Source organism: Boleophthalmus pectinirostris, unplaced genomic scaffold (genome assembly GCF_026225935.1).
Source record: "Boleophthalmus pectinirostris isolate CB_2022bp ecotype Guang Dong unplaced genomic scaffold, ASM2622593v1 HiC_scaffold_1240, whole genome shotgun sequence".
In the NCBI taxonomy this organism is placed as follows: Eukaryota; Metazoa; Chordata; class Actinopteri; order Gobiiformes; family Gobiidae; genus Boleophthalmus; species Boleophthalmus pectinirostris.
The window spans coordinates 1-14,083 of record NW_026571030.1 but is presented as its reverse complement, the minus strand read 5'-3'; the positions used below and the strand labels follow the sequence as shown (position 1 = coordinate 14,083).

At 36.1% G+C, this 14,083-nt stretch overlaps 2 protein-coding genes and 1 long non-coding RNA gene across 7 annotated transcripts; all 3 read right to left on the bottom strand.

The window, feature by feature from the left end:
- Nucleotides 1–643: 643 nt before the first annotated feature.
- Nucleotides 644–8,336, bottom strand: LOC110160730 (uncharacterized). 5 transcript variants are annotated; one of them, XM_055149088.1, is made up of 12 exons: nt 8,266–8,336; nt 7,204–7,620; nt 5,756–5,886; nt 5,564–5,690; nt 5,204–5,485; nt 4,291–4,539; nt 3,337–3,491; nt 3,174–3,248; nt 3,054–3,104; nt 2,603–2,698; nt 2,305–2,355; nt 644–1,846 (listed from the first exon to the last, which is right to left on the bottom strand). In XM_055149088.1, exons 2-12 carry the CDS (start codon nt 7,250–7,252, stop codon nt 1,664–1,666), a joined length of 1,449 nt encoding a protein of 482 aa, XP_055005063.1. In that variant the 5' UTR covers nt 7,253–7,620; nt 8,266–8,336; the 3' UTR covers nt 644–1,663. The 5 variants fall into 5 exon arrangements, with proteins under 5 accessions (XP_055005063.1, XP_055005062.1, XP_055005064.1 ...); XM_055149087.1 differs by having other exon boundaries at nt 7,204–7,969; nt 8,266–8,324; XM_055149089.1 differs by having other exon boundaries at nt 7,328–7,969; nt 8,266–8,282.
- On the bottom strand, nt 7,984–11,392 carry LOC129407595 (uncharacterized). Its single transcript, XM_055149092.1, has 8 exons — nt 11,239–11,392; nt 10,577–10,716; nt 10,332–10,452; nt 9,981–10,253; nt 9,172–9,426; nt 8,936–9,090; nt 8,815–8,861; nt 7,984–8,381 (listed from the first exon to the last, which is right to left on the bottom strand). Exons 1-7 carry the CDS (start codon nt 11,276–11,278, stop codon nt 8,820–8,822), a joined length of 1,026 nt encoding a protein of 341 aa, XP_055005067.1. The 5' UTR covers nt 11,279–11,392; the 3' UTR covers nt 7,984–8,381; nt 8,815–8,819.
- A 1,277-nt stretch (nt 11,393–12,669) lies between these two features.
- LOC129407594 (uncharacterized) lies at nt 12,670–14,049 on the bottom strand. Its single transcript, XR_008631620.1, has 2 exons — nt 13,858–14,049; nt 12,670–13,728 (listed from the first exon to the last, which is right to left on the bottom strand). It is a non-coding gene; the product is annotated as an uncharacterized LOC129407594 (long non-coding RNA).
- Between the last annotated feature and the right edge of the window lie 34 nt (nt 14,050–14,083).

Here is a 14,083-nt window from a genome sequence, read left to right as displayed (position 1 = left end):
AAACAATGGTTTATGTTTTATCTAATCGTACCCCATCTAAGTCTTGCCATGGCTCTTATATATACTTTATTTCCTGTGACAGCTAAAATAAGTAGCTCTTTGGAATTTTTGTTTTGTAAATGTAGCTCACCTGGGGGAAAAGGTTGGAGACCCCTGCTCTATGTGATCAGACTCATAGATGGTATTATCAGACTACAACCTCATTATTTCAGTTTGTTTCTCTGTCTCCCGTGGCCAGTGAATGTATGAATGCAGATGCAACTTACAAAATCCGAGTAAGCACAGCGCGAGGTAGAGTCGTAAATGCTGTCCAAAAACAGAAAAGCCTGTTAGTAAAGTGTGTATTGTTGTTATTAAAGTGTGTATTGTTGTTATACTTTCAAGAAAAACACGAACTGGGCGAGACCACTGCTATCACTGGCGTACAAGCGTTGTGTTTAGTGCGCAAACTCTGCTTTCATTGTACCCCTCCTCCCACTGGACCTATAGACGAGAGCTATACGTTTTACCACTGATTTAAGCATTTGCAGTAAAATAACAATAAGATTCCTAACCCCAAAAGTGTGAAACATAGATACCCTCTGATAACATGTGTGTATAATGTATTTAATATCAATAATACACATCATATTCAAAACAAAACTTCAGATTCCAACATTTATTTTCAGCAGCTGGAAGCTACAGTTTGACTACTTAGACAAAATAAAAGATGCAAGGGGTTAGTTTATGACAATACTGCTTGATATTTGTTATTTCTTCATGTTAGTTTACATAACATATTTTTATTACATTCATTAATAAATTATCAAAATATAACAGTAGAATAACTTTCCTTACAGTACTTCGGTATAGTAGGTTACTTTCATAAATGTAACAGACAACATGTAACAGAATTGAGATGGAAAACCAGACGTTATAATGTTATATGTGCATAATAATATTGAAGTTGTTTTAGAAAATGTACCACAAAGGTATACAGTGATGTTCCTCTGCTACCATGATCTTTTTTGTTAAACCCCTAACATCTAGGCACAACAAACTGTTACATCAGGCACGTCAAACAAATTCAAAATTCCTGGGGATTGTGTGGGAAAGAATGCCCTTTTATGTACTGCACACAATACATCTACACAATACATAAGTCTGAATATGGCTTTACTTGAGACCCTTAAATTCTCCAGAATATCATTTACATTTATTCAGTGAAGAAAGGAGTATTCAGTTTTGTTGCTTAAGTAAAAGTACAGATATTGGAGCAGCAAAAAAATACTCTACTTAAGTAAAAGTATTAAAGTACTAGTTTAAAAACTTAACGGTACTTAAAAGAATTAAAAGTAAAGTATTATGCATAGAGGTTGAGATCTAATAAAGCTTCAAATGCATTGATTTTGATAAAGATTTTGCTCATATTATGAAAAAAATCATTCTCAGCCTTTAAAGCAATCTCACACTATAATAAAAATTACTTTTCAGTCCTGTTCAAAAAATGTAGTGGAGTAGAAAGTACAGACATCTGCTCTCAAATGCAGTGAAGTAAAAGTAAAAAGTTTCCACTGTAAAATGTACTTAATGCACTTAAGTAAAATACATATACCTAAAATGTATATTTAAGTCCAGTACTTCACTTCTTTTACATTGTTACGTTCCACCTCTGCATTTATTTCTATGACAAGAAGTTGAGCTTGTCTGAGTTATATTCTGCAGAGGTAGTCCCTTCGGAGCTGAGAGGAGGAGCAGAGGAGAAGGCGGTACCACTAAATTCAAACGTTGGTTCTGAGTCAACAGAAGTGAAATTAAAGTTATGTGAGGAGAAACTGGTGGGTTCTGTGGCTCCTGTTGTAGATACCTGTGGGGCATATTTAAAACAGCACTTACCATGTAAAAACTACACCACACCAAATTACTTAAATGAATAATTCTATTTAAAGGTGCAGTATGCAACTTTTTTGTTGGGGGTCCGTCACCTGCTTGTTTCTATGGATCTGTTATTGCTCTGCCTGGAAAATCCACAGTATGACATTAAACAGCTCTACTTTACATTTATGTGGTGGTTTTATGTTTCAAAAATTACTAGAAAAACAGGCATGCTGACTGTGAGCAGGGTCACCTCTCTACAGATTTGACCTGTACTCTGGTCTAGTTTGGTCTCTATAAAGATAAAAAAGATTTAATACCATACTGTGAAACATTCCAGACAAAGCAGTAAGATCTCCATGAAGAAAAGTATTTGACAGACCCTCCACCAGAAAAGTTACACAATGCACCTTTAAAAGAACAGTAATAGATACAGCAGGTTGAGTATACCTGATCAAGTGGAGATGTGATCACACCAGCCAGAGAAACATCATTTGTTTGCTGTAAAAACAAATATAGTTAATAAAAAAAATAGGTTGTGGTAAACTATATTTCTGTGAATACTTTTCTGGAGGCTAATATGTTTTCTCCATACCATATATACCATTTGTATGTTTTCATTTGATTGCTTAGTTGTTCATAATTGTCTGGGGTCTAATCCTATATTGGCTATTGAATCTTTTCATCTTATCATCTTTTTAAACACTAAAATGCTCTATGATTATAAAGTGTGTTATGTGCCACTTACAGGTGGATCTGGGGGGCTGGCTGTGGGTTCAGAGACAGGAGGGTCTGGCAGACTGGAGTATGCTGGGACTGGAGGGGCTGAAGGCTCCAAAACACACTACCAGAAAATCCAAATCAAATACTGAAGGCATTTTCCATTCAATTTACTACACAGGAAATACGCACAAATAGAGCTGCAACTGACAATTATTTTAGAAGTGGAATAGTTCAAGAATTTTAAACCAAGAAACATTAAAATATATTGACTGAAGGTTTCCACATATCCTTGGGTTTTAGGATGATGAAAAATGAGCACCATTGCCACAGCAATTACCAATTCAAAACAAATTATTTGTTCTATTTAATGGTCAAAAAATGTTTCCTTTAAAGCAGGAAGCTGAACCTAATGAAAAGAACATTATGTGTATTATGATGAAAATGAGTAAATCTGTATTATCTGTATTGCTGTGTACCTCTGAATAGGGCGGTGGTGGGTCCATGGGTCTCCCTTGTGCATTATATGTCTACAGAACAAAACAGGGTCAATAATAAGGCAAATTGCAAATAAATACAGATTCTTGTTTTTAACTTACAGGTAGATCTGGAATAACGACCCTTTGCTCTCTGGGGATAAGGGGGCTAGCTGTCTGAGTGGAATGAGGTGGATCCTGTTGAAATTTGGTCATATGTCATTATTAAGACATAAAGACATAAATCATGAAGATATGAGCACTTGTAGAAAACACACATACTTACATTATGGTACGCAGTCGATGCTGGGGCCTCGTCTTCTGGCTCATCTGTTTTACTTGAGCTCTCTTTACAGCAGCACTTTTTCACACAGCAGCAGCACAATATACCTCCAAAGGAAAATGCAGCAAGACTGACATAGCTTGCCCACTCCTTCTCCACTGCAAAAGTAAAACAAACCTTAAAAGTTGCACTACGTAACTTTTTGGCTGGGAGTCCGTCACCTGTTTGTTTCTATGGATATGTCATTGCTCTTCCTGGAATGTTCCACAGTATGACATTAAACAGGTCTACCGATAAATGGTATAAAGAAGTGGACTAAGCAAGTGTGATGTCACCCATAGCGTTCAGCCCCACTCAAATGAAGCTTGCGATGTTAACGGTTATAGGGGAGACTTTGGAGTCAGTCTCGATATAAGGAATATAATTTTTTTAATGGACAAAATATCAGAAAAAACACCAGGATCATGTAGAGTGGGTTAATACAAATATTTTAAGACCAAAATGACAAGGCTCACTGCAGCAGTTACAGAGAGCAGTGACAATATTCCAATGCAAGTCAGTGGGAGGCAGTGTCAGAAGGAGCTGGAAGAGCCCACATGCAAACTTCCTATTTGGAAAGCAGTGGCTAGCACATTAACTATATCCATTTATATATACAGTCTATGGCTCTACCTTACATTTAGTCAATTACAGGTGGTTTCACAGCTGAAAAATACCTTGAAAAACAAGCATTCTTGCTGTGAGCGGGGTTGTCTCTCCACAGAGCTGACCTTTAACTTGGTCTGGGTTAGTCTCCATGAAGATAGAAAGGTTAAATATAACACTGTGAAACATTCCAGACAAAGTATTAACATCTCCATGGAGTAAAACATTTGACAGACCCTCCACCAGAAAAGTTACACAATGCACCTTTAATGCTTTGAAACAAAACTGAGCATTATGTAAGTCATAACCTACCTTCTCTTATTTGTACACTTGCATGCAGCATTAGGTTTCCACTCTTGTCGAGAAAATCATACGTGCCAGCATCTTTAGGTGTTGCATCTTTAATTTCAAAGTATCCTTGTATGATTCTGAACCTGTTGTTATTCTCAGATATAGTTTGTGAAATGTAGGAGCGTGTAAACTTAACTTGACTTGGGGTAAACATTAGAGGAAATTCCAATGTGATGTGGCCTTCATCAAAGTCATAGCTTTTTTCATGATCTAATTGGAGAGTGAGAAAGAGAGAAAATTCAGGAAGTTGTTGATACATTTTGCAACGTGCTTTAGAGTAGAGATTGACCGATATGGGTTTTTTCCGCAGATATTTTTGGACAGAGTTTGATTTACTCCGCCAAATTATGAAACTTAAATTGATTAAACACTCACCCATAGCCTTTTTTCACCACAAACTTATATGAGAGCTAGTCATGTTTTCAGCATTTATCTAAAGCTTTACGGGTGCAGGTCACCCAAAACCAAATTTCTCCTGTGCTACACCATGGACATGTTATTGCTTTGTCTGAAATGTTTCACAGTATGGTATTAAATCTTTCTATCTTCGTGCAGACCAAACCAGACCAAGTTATAGGTCAGATCTGTGCAGAGGCAACCCCTCTCACAGTCAGAATGTCTGTTTTTCTAGGTATGTTTGAGTTATAAAACCACATGTAATTTAATAAATGAAATGTATAAGTGTTTAATGTTATATTGCGGAACATTCCAAGTGGAGCACTGACATATCCATAGAAACACGCAGGTGATGGACACCCAACCAAAAAGTTGTGTGTAGTGCACCTTTAAGGACAATATGCTGATAAGCTAAAAAGTCCAAATATCGACCCAACTAATATATCGGTCTATCTCTACTTCACAGTGTCTGCCTTACGTTCAATTACTATCTGCTCCCATTTTACCAGCTGATTTTTGGAACCCCTGAACCTGTAGTATCCGCTGTCTTGCTGTGTGATGTCCTTGATCTCATACTCATTGCCTCTAATTCTGCCCCTGCTGAGTTCGGATGGGTCTGTGCGATTCCAAAGAACTTGGGGTTTGACCAAGCTTGGGATTCCTGAACCAGTATATTTTAAAAACTCTAAATATTCAGCAGCACTTGGCAGTACCCAAAAAATGGAAGATCCATAATCAGCCCTTCGAGCTTTACGACAATCTGAAATTTAAAAAAAATATATATTCATTAACAAAATAGGCCTTCGTACAACACTATTTGCTGCGACGGTTGTCTCACTTTGGACTCTCAGTTCCACAGAGGAGATGAGCATTGTTTCACTGGATAAAACTGCTTCATTGTCTTGTTCAGTTACATCTATCAATTCTGCTCCACTCCAAAAAATCCTGAAGCGTGGATCAATTGCCTGAAAAGATTTGAGAGTTTACTTTAAGAATACTAATCTGAAAAATCCTAAAGGAAATCAATTACCTTTCCATTCTTGACAACAATCTTAGGCTTTCCGACTTTTGGAGTGTATGTAACCGTCATATTGAAGGGATATCGAAAACCTCGCAAGCTGTATTTTGAGCCATAGCACACGGTCTCTCTCAAAGATGAACCTTTATTTGGACAAAAAACAGTTTCAGTTATATAGACTATACAACAACAAACAGTAAGGTCAAATGTGCTTATATAATGCTGTATTGTAGCAATAATAATAATAATAATAATAATAATAATAATAGTTTTTGATTTGGTGATAGAATTTTTGGCATTTCATGTAGGTGACAAATTATGAAGTGTGATATATTGCTGGAGTCAATAGAGACGATAAACGATAATACTGAAAGTAAGTTTTCACTGATATAACAACCCAAGAGCTGATTTAAACCACAAAAATAATAAAAATAATAATAATAATAATCATCAACTGCAATATATAAACAGCAGAATGAAACACTTAAGTGCTTGGGGTTTGCATCTGTAAAGAGTCAGTTATTAATTCAACCTTTTGCGTCTTAAATCTCATCATCCAAGCTGGAACAATATTTTCTGGAGTCAGTATTTATCATGTGTACATTTCCTTTGCACTATTGGGAAATGCATTTTTTGACATATGGTAAGGTTTAAGTTAAGCCATAAAGGGTTGAACTCATTACAGATGCAAACTAATTACATTAGTTTCATTTGGCTATTTATTTAATGTAGCTCATGCTTTCTTAACAATATTGTAATTTTTGTGAGTTAAATCTGCTCTTTGGTTACTGTACTTCTGCAGTATATCATAAAAATTGTTATTGTGATAGGCCCAACAACCACACACCTCAGCAAAGCATAAGGTATTTACAAAATCAAGAGGCAACTTCATCATTGTCACGTAATTATGTTACTAGGCCTGTCACGATAATTACCATATTGACTTGTCATTCAGTACGCGATAGCTAGAACAGTACATTTTAATGTTTATTTGAGAACTTTGTCTTTGTACAAATCGGGAACTTTTTGTTATTTTTACGTTCTATGATATGATCTGCAATGAGTCTAATAAATATTTTTTATGACTCATTATAGATAACTAAGCTACTAAAGAGCTTCATTCTAATAATTTCTTGCGGCTCATATTTTTAGAATAGTTTCAATATCGTTTATCGTCTGTACTGTCTTCACCAATGTATCGCACGGCAAAATTTCATAACGTGACAGGCCTATTTTAACTCTCAATTCAATAAACAAATCGAACAACAGATGGCAGCAAAACGCACGTTTTTACTGTTGCGCCAAGAAATTTCAATGGAAAATAATTGAGTTGAGGCTCAATCGGCATCCATGAAAAATAACAAATATCCTCGGAACTAGAAAGGTCCAGACGATATCATTATATGTTTAAATTTTCATATATTTGGTTAGTATGTTAATTCTTATGTGGGTATAATTACCGTCATTGTAGATTAGATACTCATTCTTCAGCAGTTTCACCATAAACATATACGATAAGGTTAAGGCGTACAAGATCTGCCAAATGAAGCTTTTAATCTGTTCTGTTATGTAAAATTTACTTACCTAATGTGCAAAGGGTTAAAAGAACGTAGAGCGGTAGTAGCATGACCAGTTACCAAAAAGGGTACGCCTACTCGGTCAGATGTTTCTCAAAAGTGCAAAGCGCAAAGTAATGACAGACTACTGTAAATGACTACTGTAAAATAATCTTATTATAATATTTTCATGGATGGGAAACAGGCTTTGGATCATATGGAAAATGGAAAACAAACATGGCTGGGCATAGTTCGGATGTTGGGCGGCGAGGCTCGTCGAGACCACACCTCCAAATGACTCGAGGGCGGAGACAAAGGAACCTGCGCAAGATCTTTAATTAATGCGCATTCAAGCCCCAGCACTGTGCACAAAATCATGGGTACAAAAAAAAATCTGTGTTATTAGGATACAAACGATAATATGAGATAACTATTTAACACCAAATCAATAAAGCAAATAGTAAATACAATAATGATATCTGGTTAAATAAAAAAAAAAACAAGATTTCGAGATGTCATCATGTCTCAGTCTAATTAAAAAAAAAAAAAAAAAAAAAAAACACCCTCTCAAATACATAAAAAAATCTGTGTGGACTGATTCAGGGTGGCAGTAGCTCAGTTGGTAGAGTATTTGCCCACTGATCTGAAGGTTGATGATTCAATTCCAGCTCTTGACATAAAAAAAAAAAAAAAAAAAAATCACAAGTTAAGTGGTCAGATCCACTGACCCACAGGTTGGCTGGTGTGATTCCAGCTCCCACAGACAAATGCTGTTGTTCTGTCCTTGGGCAAAACACTTAACCCACCTTGCCCACAGTGTCTGTGTACACTAGTGTGTGAATGGGTGAGTGGTTCCTTGCTGTAAAGTGCTTTGAGTGCCTTGAAGGTGGAAAATGTGACCTCTTACCATTCATGCACAAATTCCTATAGGCACAGAATGCAAACATACTGTGGCTGAGTTCTCACATTTAGTCTGATAAGATCCATCACATTTCTTCCTGTTCTGGTTCAGTGTTAGTTATATAGTTTCCTGCAGTGGTTGAGCTGAAAGATCAAGGCGCCAATCCTCCTGGCACTGTGACCTGTAAAGATAGTTCACGTGGTCATATAATAGACTTACTTATCTATATAACATATCTACATAAAACTTATCTTTGCTGTGCACATAAAAACACTCAGCTTTTACACCTTGGAATGACATGAGTGACTGACCAATGGTGTTGAGAATATGTGGTTACTGTGTAACTGTGAGGACATGCCAAGAGCAAGTATTGCTCAAAAATACAAATAAACAGTATGCATTCCACACACAGGCAAACTAATAAATCTAAAGAATCACTGTTTAAAGGTACACACTGCAGTAATAAAGCTATTTTAACTCTTGGTTCTGTAAATTAGCATTGTAAAAATATATTTTACCAATTCTACATATTGAGTAGTGTGAGTGTGAAGGGGTCATAAGACTGGGTGAAAAGAACAAATATGGATATAGACAACATTTTGTTTCAAACTCACTGGCTCTAGAGAGTAGTTGGGTCTCTGTTTGAGTTGTCTTTTAAAGCCTGCAAGAGAATAGTCACATCACACAATAAAAAGGCTGTTATAGTGCGATTGAAAACACATTGATAATACTTACTTGGAAAATTACTGCAGGGGTCACTTCCTCAGAAGTATCAGAACTTTTTCTTTTGTTTTTATATTTTTTCCAGCAGAAATGGCCACCTAACCCCATGAATCCAGCTCCAAAGGCACACAACGCAACAATGAAAAACCAATGTAGAGGCTCTTCATCTAGAATAAAATGTCAACATCTTAATTTTCTGTCATTACCCATAGCAACCAAACCGTAAAGAAAACATAGCCAATACCTACCCTCTTTAATTACTATCTCCACGTGCAGGATCAAGTTGCCTTCCTTGTCAAAAAACTCATATGTGCCAGCATCTTCAAAGGTGGCATCGTCAATAGTAAGGTACTGGTTTGTTATGAGAACTCTGCCACCATTTTCTAACACTGTGTGGGTTTCTGCACCCACATGTGTAAATCTAACTTGACTTATGATGACTACAAGAGGAAACTCTATATACACCATTTTGCCCATCACATAAGTATAGTTTTTAACATGCTCTGTGTGGAAAAAGGGTCAGTTGTTAAAAAAAACACAATCCAACTGCATAATTTGTTATTGGTTAAATGGCTTATATTACCCTATTTTCTGATCGGTTATAATGTTGTTTCCTCATCAAAAACATACCTGAAGTTACATTTTGTTTCATTCACACATATTTAACACGCAAACCGTGCATATTTAGGCTGAGTTCTCCTCTCAAACTCTGGTTCACCTTGTGATGTCATGTGGTGATGCAGGAGGTGTTCCGTTGTGTTTTTAAACGCCATACACCTTCACTAGTATCACTTGGATAATTTCAGCCCTGGAATTGCCAATCTAAACTAAATGTACATGCAGTCGTTAACTTGAAACAACCATTTCATGATATCACAAGGAACAGCTCATTTTGACCTTTGGAGATGGAGACAGAGTAATAATAAACTCAAACATGTGTGAATGAAACAAAGCACAACTCCAGGTATGTTTTAGATGAGGTATCAACATAATAACATGGCTTAAAGCTCACAAGAGTCAATTCTGTGTAATATAGGACCTGTAAAATCTGCCTTACCTTCAACTACTATTTGCTCCCATTTTAGCAGTTGATGTTTGGAGCCCCTAAACCTGTAGTATCCACTGTCTTGCTGTGTTATGTTCTTGATCTCATAGTCATTGCTGCTTGCATTTCCTCTGCTGTAAGAGGGGTCAGTGCGATTCCAAAGGACTATAGGGTGGCCTGGGGTATCTGAGACATTATATTTAGAGAACTCTAAATATTCAGCTTCATCCGGTATGATCCAAATGATTGAAGATCCATAAAACTTCTTCACTGGGCTACGACAATCTGAAAAAAAGTAAAATGGTAGCAACACAACACACATACATGCCCACACATTTTTAGACTAGGATAGTTATACCTCACTTTTAACATTGACTTTTACAGAGTCTCCTTTCTCTGTGGATAACACTGTTTCATTGTCTTGTTCTGTTAAATCTGCCATTTCAATTTCATCTTGTGAAACTTGAAAACGAGGATCCAGTGACTAAAAATATAACAATAATTCTTTAGCTCTGTCCAGATTAGAAACTTGGTGTTTACTGATGATGCCCTGTGGCAGCTGTCGTGGGTCACAGTAATCAACCATTTCCTTCTGCAAAATGACATACCTGTCCATTGTTGACAACAATCTTTGAATCTCCCAATTTCGGAGTACATGTAATTGTCTTATTGTAGAGAGGTGGTGTGAAACTTGCTGGCAAATTGTACTTGGCCCCATAGCACACTTCCTCAGTAAGGGTAGATGAACCTTTATTAAACAAAATCAAAAATTCTTCAATTCATTAACATGCATATTTAGATATAGCTCCAATTAAGACTCTTAAATTAACAGAGGCACATGAGAGAGAGAGAAGTTTATGAGCACACCAAAAATCTGATTATTATCTGATTTCAGAAGTTAGCAGATTATTGAAATGTTATGTAAACAGTAATCTGATTTCTTTCTGATTATTCACACATACGCAGGTTTTGACAAGGAAAATTACGCAAAATGACCAAACTAATGAGGCCAAGATGGTAAAAATAGAAGAGAAAAGGTTTTGATAGGCTAATGAGATTCTGGAGAAGAAAAAAAAGATCTAATTATTGTCTTTTAGTTATCTATTTTAGTTATCAAATTTTTACTGGCCATGAAAATGTACCCGCTGTCTGTCTAGTAAATTAGATTAGATTAGATTAGAATATTCTTGTTGTGGTGAGTACATACGTCTAGAACTGCTTGTAAACATGTGACACATCACATATTAATAAATACACAAGTTATACTCACCAAACCTTACAATGGTAAAAAGAAGGCAGATCAGCAACATGTCGACTAGTAATCATATGTCGTAGCCTTGTAGACTGAGTTACGCCCAATTTTAATACGCTGTTTTTAAATGATAAGCAACTACGTGAATTATCGTTACTCACTCGTGCAAGTCTCAAAGCCACGCGAGTCTACGGAAGAAAAAGAAAAATGTGTGTTCCCGCTGCTTCAAAACTACTGCCACAGGAGACTGACCGAGACCACACCTCACTTAAGTTGTAGCCTAATAAAGAAGGGAAAATATAGTAAATCATTGACCACAAATATACTATAATAACCTACAAGAGTTATTATACTATTATGTGATTTGAACAAATGCATTAAAGCATAGGACTCATAATCTACAAATAGTTATTGTCATAATGTCCAGGCTAAAAAGCAACTTTCTGGAACTATACCCACATGGCCGCGTCTCATTTCTGATGTTCACTTGTGGAGGTGGAGGACCAAGTCGTCGTTAGGTAAGTCTCAAGTCCAAGCCAAGTCCCAAGTCAAATAAAGCCAAGTCCAAGTCCTCTGCTTTGAGCTTCAAGTCATTTCAAGTCTTTAAACCATCACTTTTAAGATACATTTTATTTACAAAGTGTTAGTATATTGACATGTGAATGTGAGTATTCATACAGTCTAAGAGTTGTAGAAATGCAATTTTTAAAATGTCTTCACAAGATCTTAGTGTGAATCATTACAGTCAGAATAAAACAAATTCAGATTTAAAAGTGCTTCTCAATTCTTCTCAAGTCACAGGCCTCAAGTCCGAGTCAAGTTCCATGTCACTGACCTTCAAATCCAAGTCGAGTCCCAAGTCTTAGTCTATTTTATCAAGTCCAGTCTCAAGTCCTAAAAATAGTGACTCAAGTCTGACTCGAGTCCAAGTCACGACCTGCAAGTCCCTATCTCTGTTCACTTGCCTCCTTGTTTCCTCGATTCGCTCTCCCTTGTGGCTCTCCATGCTCTCTTCTCAAAAGACAAAGTTTACAAAGTTGGGATTCAAGGCGTCAAGTGGTGCTCATATTGTTCAAATGGTCCAAACTATTTTGTTAAAACTAAATGAAGATGCGGAAGCTCTTAAAACACATAATGAAAACAGTATGCTGAAAGACTAATCATAAGCACCGTCAAATTAATACACATAGGATAAACTAATGATCAAGTTTCACTGCCTCTACTACACTAATTTTACACACTTTTTTTCCAGAAGATTTGCTAAGGCTATACATGAAAGATGGGCCTACTTATATTTTTGTCATTCATTGCCCTGGCTGTGACAGTTTCGACAGTTCAAAGAAAATGGTTAATGAACTTTTCTGTAGAAACATTTCATTTATTTTGGTGAACAAGGGAATTAAACAGGAGCAGCAGTCAGTTTGAATTAAAAGAAAATAATGCATCTAGTGTACACAGATTTTGTAACTCATTTTAATGTTGTTTTTTTTTACTTCATAATTAGCATGATAAACAATATTCAGTAAACAATATATTTTCTTATTATACAATACATATAATACACAATAAGACAACAGACATGGGAGGGTGGCGTAAGGAAGGGGGACAAAGTAGAAATGGACTGATGATTTTTTCATGACCGATAAACTCTGCAGATATTTTTGGACCAATATGTGAGGCTGATTTTGATTATTTTCACCAAATTACGCCATTTTCATTTATAACAAAATTACCTACAGCCCCATTTTACCACAAGCCTTCGAGATGGCTATGTAGTCACATTTTAGCAGTTATCTATTTGCATTAAAGTGTTCAAAATAAAATTTGCACATACTCTTCAAGTAGCAGGTTAGTCAAATCAAAATATTGTCCTGTGCTTGAGATTTAAGGCCAAAAGCCAATTCACTAAAAAGTGCAAATATTGGCCTGATATCTCAGCCAACCAATATATTGGTGTATCTCTAGGATGCATCTTACATTCGTACATACATTCTTATCTTTTTTTACATTATTGTCATAGCAGTCCATGTAACCTATAATATAAAAGACCTTTGTATTAACTCAATCTCCAAATATACTATATTGAGATGTAACAGTAACCATGCCAGTGTGATAGGTCTATGTAAAAAGCCTTATGTAGAAAATGTATATAAAATACATTTACACAGTTGCCTAAAAGTATTGCATTGTTGTAGAAGAGGTAAATAATAGAGGTAAAGCTATTACAATACAGTTATAAAAAAAATAAATAAAAAAAAAACACTTTTGTATCCCTTATGGCATTATATAATGGTTTTGCATGTGGTTTGCATGTGCCAGAACTGGACTGAAGCTCACTTTCGTAGACTAAAAGTTGAGTTTATCTGAGGTATAAACATCTGGAATAGCCATGTCTGAGCTGAGTGGGGGGGCAGAGGGGAATACTTGTCCTTTCAGTTCAAACCTTGGTTCAGAATCAGTGCTGGACATAATCAAAGACGTGGCTCCCGTATCTCCCGAAACTGTGGCCTGCAGTAAAATTATACCATGAAGTTGTGCGGTGAAGTTCAGGATATTATTTTTTTTGAATATTTAATACATAACATAACATATAAAAACTGGTATTATAACTATTTGTCAATGTGTTTTGGTAATTACCTGAGTAGATGGTGGTGGGTCCATGCTATTGCCAGCGATATTATAAATCTACAGAGCAAAACATCAACGTAGGGAGTAAAATATATACACTGATCTATGTTATAACATTATTTCCTTATCAAATATGTAATACATAGGCCCTACATATTCAGGCTGAGTTCTCCAAACAGAAAACACTGTGTTCCACCTTGTGATGTCATGTCATAGACAATGAGGGATCCAATGT

Bases quoted from the DNA above. Each gene is read 5' to 3' on its own strand.
- LOC129407595 (XM_055149092.1), bottom strand. From the start codon at position 11,278: ATGTTGCTGATCTGCCTTCTTTTTACCATTGTAAGGTTTG. The intron at 9,091-9,171 runs GTAGGTATTGGC...ATTTTATTCTAG, and splicing joins GGAGATAGTAATTAAAGAGG to ATGAAGAGCCTCTACATTGG. The intron at 8,862-8,935 runs GTAAGTATTATC...ATTCTCTTGCAG, and splicing joins CCCCTGCAGTAATTTTCCAA to GCTTTAAAAGACAACTCAAA.
- LOC110160730 (XM_055149088.1), bottom strand. From the start codon at position 7,252: ATGTTTATGGTGAAACTGCTGAAGAATGAGTATCTAATCTACAATGAC. The intron at 3,492-4,290 runs GTAGGTTATGAC...TTACTTTTGCAG, and splicing joins AAGTGTACAAATAAGAGAAG to TGGAGAAGGAGTGGGCAAGC. The intron at 2,356-2,602 runs GTAAGTGGCACA...TTGTTTTTACAG, and splicing joins CCAGCCCCCCAGATCCACCT to CAAACAAATGATGTTTCTCT.